General features: G+C 35.9%; 2 protein-coding genes across 2 annotated transcripts; both read left to right on the forward strand.

The window, feature by feature from the left end:
• The first annotated feature begins 2,573 nt into the window (after nucleotides 1-2,573).
• On the forward strand, nucleotides 2,574-3,410 carry LOC143590396 (uncharacterized). Its single transcript, XM_077070891.1, has 2 exons — nucleotides 2,574-3,134; nucleotides 3,207-3,410. Exons 1-2 carry the CDS (start codon nucleotides 2,574-2,576, stop codon nucleotides 3,408-3,410), a joined length of 765 nt encoding a protein of 254 aa, XP_076927006.1.
• Nucleotides 3,411-3,857: 447 nt separating this feature from the next.
• Nucleotides 3,858-4,277, forward strand: LOC143590397 (uncharacterized). Its single transcript, XM_077070892.1, has one exon. It carries the CDS (start codon nucleotides 3,858-3,860, stop codon nucleotides 4,275-4,277), a length of 420 nt encoding a protein of 139 aa, XP_076927007.1.
• Nucleotides 4,278-6,219: the final 1,942 nt, after the last annotated feature.

Genomic DNA, 6,219 nt, shown 5'->3' on the forward strand with positions numbered 1-6,219 from the left:
CATATAGTTTTGATTTTGGTATTATAAGCCATGTTTGTTCTTATTCATTTTCATTTTCAGATTATGGATGCCAAAACCAAAAAGAGGAAGGTATTATTATTACCTTTTTTAGTTTTAAAAGATATATAATCAGTTTTGTATTATATCTAAACATGTTTGTTCTTTATCATTTTCATTTTCAGATGAAGGATGACAACAAGACGGAGGTATTATTATTATTATTATTATTATTAAAAGATATATAATCTGTTTTGCAGTTCGATGCAGGTGCTAACATTGGTATTCAATCTTCAAAGGAAGAAGCGGTTATAATTCTAACCTTTTATCTTTCTAACATGTTTATTTATTTACTTTTTAAAGATATAGTAAAAAAGTTTTATCTGTTATGCAGCCCCATAACACCGACATTGACATGGATCCTGTTGAGGACAAGACGGTTATAAATCTAATCTTTCATCTTTCTAACATGTTTAGTTAGTTTTTAAATTTATATAAAGGGTTTATATGTGTTTTGCAGCCCTATGACGGCTACTGGATTTCATCGAAGCTTGATCGAGATGTTGATAAGGAGAAGCGGGTAATGTATCTAACCTTTTACGTTGAATCTTGTGTATTTAGTGAGAATCCTCCCTTTTCACTTTGTGTTGTTTTACCTACTTTAGATGAAACCTTACTATATACAAATGCTTGAAAACTGCAAGAATTCTATAAAAACCACTTTTTCGATGGCTGATGTCACCGTGTTTGATGCTTACTCGAGACCTGTGGCAGAACTCTCTGATTCACAAAGTATAATGAGACGTTTCAAAAACTTTAAAAAGTTGGAAAAAGTTTCCGAATTTTCAGACCATTTTTACTCGAATGTGTCATCATTGAATAAGCAGTCGAGACATCAAATTTACCAAATAATAATCTACTATCATAAACATTTATAACCTCATAATAGTTGATTGTTTCAGCCATCTCAAGTATGGGAGGCAAGGATTGAGAAAGATTTGAAGGATCTTAAGGAACAGATGCCTGGTATGGAATGATTATATTTTCCTTTTTGAGAAATCTGCAATTTGCCTCCCTGGGTTATATCGTCGCTGGATGGATTAGCCACTGATAAAGATTTTGCAAACTTTGCGCCACTATGTTTCTTCGGCGGGTTCTTCTGACTCCTGCCATCAGTTGACTGTTAATGGTGAAAGGTAATTTCGTTATTGAACTCTTTTACTCCCCTGATTCAATAAAACCCCCGAATTAGGGCTATTTTCTGCATAAACCCAAATATCGGCCAATGTTCGAACATTGAACCACTATTTTTTCCGATCGTACTTCACATCGCACATCACATCTGCACACATCGCAATGCCGACCTCGTATTCTATTAGGCCGGACAGTGACTATTGTGACCCGGAAGAACTATATGGTAAAGTTTTACGGTTTGCTCAAACTTTTATTTTCTTGTAGGTTGTTAACGGGCTGAACGGTTGTTATAGGTGAAAATTATTCACATGCGTTCACCATAAAACTTTTCCATGGAGGGTATTTCGCTACCGAGGGGCAGCGAAGATACGAAGGGGGAAAGATAACTTACGTCGATGAAGTTCAAGTTTCTGAATTTTGTAAAAGTTTGTTGGTTGGAATACTCTATAAGTTACATTATGGTTGTGGTACAGCTTGTTGTTTTCATTACAAACATCCGTGTGTCATTTTGGATTTGGGTTTAAAACCATTGATTGAAGATTATCATTTTCAAGATGTTTGTGATATGGTTAGAGGTAGTGATGGTATAGGTAGTCACATTGTTGAGATTTTTTTTAGAACATGGCAGGACTAGTGGTGCTGAAATTGGGGTATATAATTCTGGATTTGTACCTGGTTTTGTAACTGTCCATGAAGTGTGTGGTGAAAGTGTTCATGAAGAGAGTGGTGAAAGTGTTCATGAAGAGAGTGGTGAAAATAGTTATAGTGAGGAAGATGATGACATTTATGATTGATCGATCAGATGAAAGTGATTCTGAGTATACGACTGCCTTTCAAACACCCTTGGAGGATGTAGAAGTTGACATGAGGTTGTATAAAGCTATTGTAGATTTTGATGTGGTAGAAGTAGTAGGTGATCATATTAGTGATGATGATGGTTTAAATCCTTGCATGGATACCTATGAGAGCTCTGGTGATGAGGGCTTGAGTGTCTTGAATAGCCAGCTAAGAAAGTTCAAGGGGAAGGAAATGAATAATGATGATGAGTGTCCATTTTTTGTTGGTCAGTTAATACCATTAAAGGCAACATTGAATGAGATGGTTAAGAGTTATGCTCTTCATGGTAGAAGAGATTTGTATATCAAAAGAATGATCCTTTAAGGTTTAGAGTGATTTGTTTGGGGACCAATCCTAATTTGGTTGCTGGTGAGGGGCCAAATGTGTCAAGTCAGGAAAAGTTGAAGGTAAGAAAAAGGGATATGAAACCCACTTGCCCTTGGACGCTGCACATCTCAAGACAATCTGTTGAGGATAATTGGTGTGTGAAGGCCATTCCAAAAAAACACGAGTGTCTCAGAAGTAGAACAATTGGTCTGTACACAATGTCTACTATTGCCAAAGAGATTGAGGTTGAGCTACAAACCACCCCCAACTTAGCTACCAAGGAATTGAAGGCCAAATTCCAGCAGACGCATCAAATACAAGCTTCTGAATCCAAGATGCGAAGAGCTAAGATAATAGCCATGCAAAGGAAGAGTGGTGACCAAACCAAACAATACACCTACCTCAGATCCTATATTGATGAGCTTCTTAAATCAAACCCAGGTAGTTCCATTAAATTAGATGTTGAACCATGTGCTAACCCTAACCTTAAAACAAGAAAATTTAGAAGGATATATGTGTGTTATGCTGCTTTGGATAAAGGATTTAAATTGCTTGGTAGAGAACTTCTTGGGTTGGATGGTTGTTTTATGAAAGGGAAATACCCCGGACAGATTTTGACTGCTGTCGGGACGGATGATAACAATTGCTTGTATCTTGTTGCCTTTGCAATAGTGGAAGCCGAATGCACAGACTCATGGAAATGGTTCTTAAATCTACTTGAAGATGATCTTGACTTGCCTCATGATGCCAATTTTACTTTCATAAGTGACCTACAAAAGGTATGTACACTTAGCATATATTTGTAACAGGCAAACTCATGTACACTAATTATGGTGATTTGACTATTATAGGGACTTATTCAAGCAGTTGAGAATGTTTTCCCTAAGGCTGAGCATCGGTTTTGTTGTAGACACATCCATGAGAACTTGAGGCAAACCTGGAGAGGAGATTTGTATAAAGGCTTGTTTTATAGGGCATCATCGGCCACTTATGTCCCCTACTTCAACATGGCAATGGAGGAGATTAAGAAAACAAATCTTGATATGTTTCTCTAGCTTAGTGAGATCCCGGCAGCAAGATGGTCAAGATCACATTTTTCAGGAAGGGCAAAAAGTGATATGTTGCTGAACAACCTTTGTGAATCTTTCAACAAGCAACTTGTTGGAGCAAGAGACAAGCCGATCATTACATGCTTGGAGTATATTAGAGAGTATATGACCATGAGGATTGTGAATTTGAAGAAGATGCAAGCCACTGCAAGGGGCCCATTAACACATCAAGCAACAAAAGCATAAGATGAAATCCAAACAGAAGCAAGCAAATTGACGGTTATGATGGTTGATGAAGTGACTTACCATGTATGAATATTTGTCTGACTATGATTTTACAACCAATCTTTTGTTAATATGCAATTATGTTCATAGGTTAAAAGTCTGAGAAGCCAATGTGTGGTGAATGTGGAGGATAGGACTTGCACATGAAGGAGATGGGACTTGACAGGTATGCCATGCAAACATGCTGTGGCAGCCCTATATGACATGATAGAAAACAACATGCCTGTCGGTCCATTGGAGAAGTGGGTTGATGAAGCTTACTTGTTAGACACTTGGAAGAAGGTGTATAAGCACCAAATCAAGCCCATACCAGGCCCTGATTTGTGGGCACCCTCAAAATGCCCAACAATAATAGCTCCACCTAAACATCATACTCAGATTGGCAGACCGAAGAAGAGCAGGAAGAAGGCACTAGGTGAGAAGAAGAAATTGGTAGCTAGTAAGAAGATGAATATGAAGATTGAAGAGGTTCAGGAAGTGTTTTCTGCAGGAGGAAGACTTACCAGGATGGGGCATGAAAAAAGTTGTGGAAGATGTGGAGGTTACGGACACAACATCAGAACTTGCAGGGCACCAAGTCAACCATAATGATGTCAACAAGGTGTGTTTGAGACAATCTAAGACTTTTGTTTGAACTTGTTGGTACCATGTGTGTGTTATCATGGTTTGTGTTTGAAAAAATTTAAGACTTGTAGAATGTATGTTTGATTTGGGATATGATGGTTTGTATGCTATTTTCACAGTTGGTGCTTAATGCTTTTAAAACTAGTAGCATGTAGTCAAATCATGCAAACATTACAATACATTTAATCATGTCAAATTAAAGCACAATTCAAATGCAAACAATACTAGAAACCAAGTACAATGTTATTTCCAATGACAATCATCATTTGACCAATCAGAGTCCCACACTGGATCGTCTTCATATGAATCATGATAGTAATCTTCTTCCGGCTCATTGGTGTAGTTGAAAGCTGCTTTCACAACCTCAGGGTCATAATCATCACCAGGATCCATTTCATGTTCTTCACTTGGTCTAAATAAGTCATCTTCTTGCACCAAATAAGCCATCAACTCATCTTCACCCAATTTGTATTCCTTGTCTTCCATTTGACTTTTGTCTTGGTCAAACTGCACATTCTCAATTTCATCCTTCCCAAACTCAACATTCTCAATTTCATCATGGCTGCAACATGACTGATAATGTGGAATATAAATTTAAAGTAAATAGATGAAACAAGAAGCTCTAAAATTTAACATAAACTAAAACAACAACAACAACAAAGATTACATTATCCCATACTACAAATACAATGTTAATAACTAATCAATAAACACACACATAAACGAAGAACAAAAACCAACTAATTCCTAGAAACATCTTCAAGCTTGTTACTTCTTTGGTTTTCATTTTTGCAAACTCATCTTTCTTGTTCATCATATTCACCATTTCTTGAATTACCTTTTCACAACTAGGGCATATGGGATCATCAGCCCATTTTAGCCATCCACAACTCCCCTTCTATAACGGACTAAATATATCAACAAACAAATGATGTGGTCAAAAATTTACATATTATTATATATATTCCCTACTATTTTCAAGTACTTTTGAGCCATATTTTTTATTGAATATTATTATCAATTGGTTCATATTATGATTTTAAAGGTTTGATGTTTGAACGAGCTTAAATAGAGTACTTTTACTATACTTGAGATCAACGAGCAAAGAATTGAATCAATATTTTATGTTATTATTATTAAGATCATTATTATTATTACTAAAGTTTAAAAAGCATCTCGTGAAGAAAAAAATATGTGTAATAATAATAATATAATCCAAGTGAATGCTTTATATTCATCCATATGTATTAATTCGTATGTATTGTTTTTATTTTATCAGCTCAGGAGAAGCCCACTTCAAAATTAATGAATAGATACAAAAGGCATTTAGGTTTAAGGGGGGTTTCTTGGTAACGCCAACAAAAAAGCAAGAGTTGGTTACGGGTTTGCTTGGAGAAAAAGAAATTAAAAGATCATTATTATTGTTATAAAGAAAACCCTACGGGGGTTTTTCTTTCGGGGGAGCCGCAAGATTTAGCTGAAGCATAATATTATTATTTTGACTCTAGAGCAGAGCCTCCATATATTATCATTATTGTTGGGTTCTTGGGAGGGGAGCCGCCCACCATTACACAAGTGGGCACAAGAAGTCTTCTTTGAAGTGTGGACAGCGAACAAAGCAGAACAAGCATTATTATTATTAGTTTAGTTTGGGAGCTATTCATCGCAGGAATTTAAGCAACAATTTTGTGTTCGGGTTTATATCTACTTCAAGATTGGTTTGATTTTATTATCTTTATTATGAACTCTATTATTGAACATAAATATTTTATTGTTTTGAATATGGTTGTTGACTAAACTCTTTTAGTTATCTAGGCTTGTGATGATGTTTTGTTGATTGCATTGGACTTGTCGGTTTGCGGGTTTTGTTCATGGGATTTTGATTAATTAAAAGTCTTGAATATAT

The sequence above is a fragment of the Bidens hawaiensis genome, unplaced genomic scaffold, assembly GCF_021521415.1.
Source record: "Bidens hawaiensis isolate Kalapana, Puna unplaced genomic scaffold, B.hawaiensis_p1.1 tig00038524_1, whole genome shotgun sequence".
Lineage (NCBI taxonomy): Eukaryota > Viridiplantae > Streptophyta > Magnoliopsida > Asterales > Asteraceae > Bidens > Bidens hawaiensis.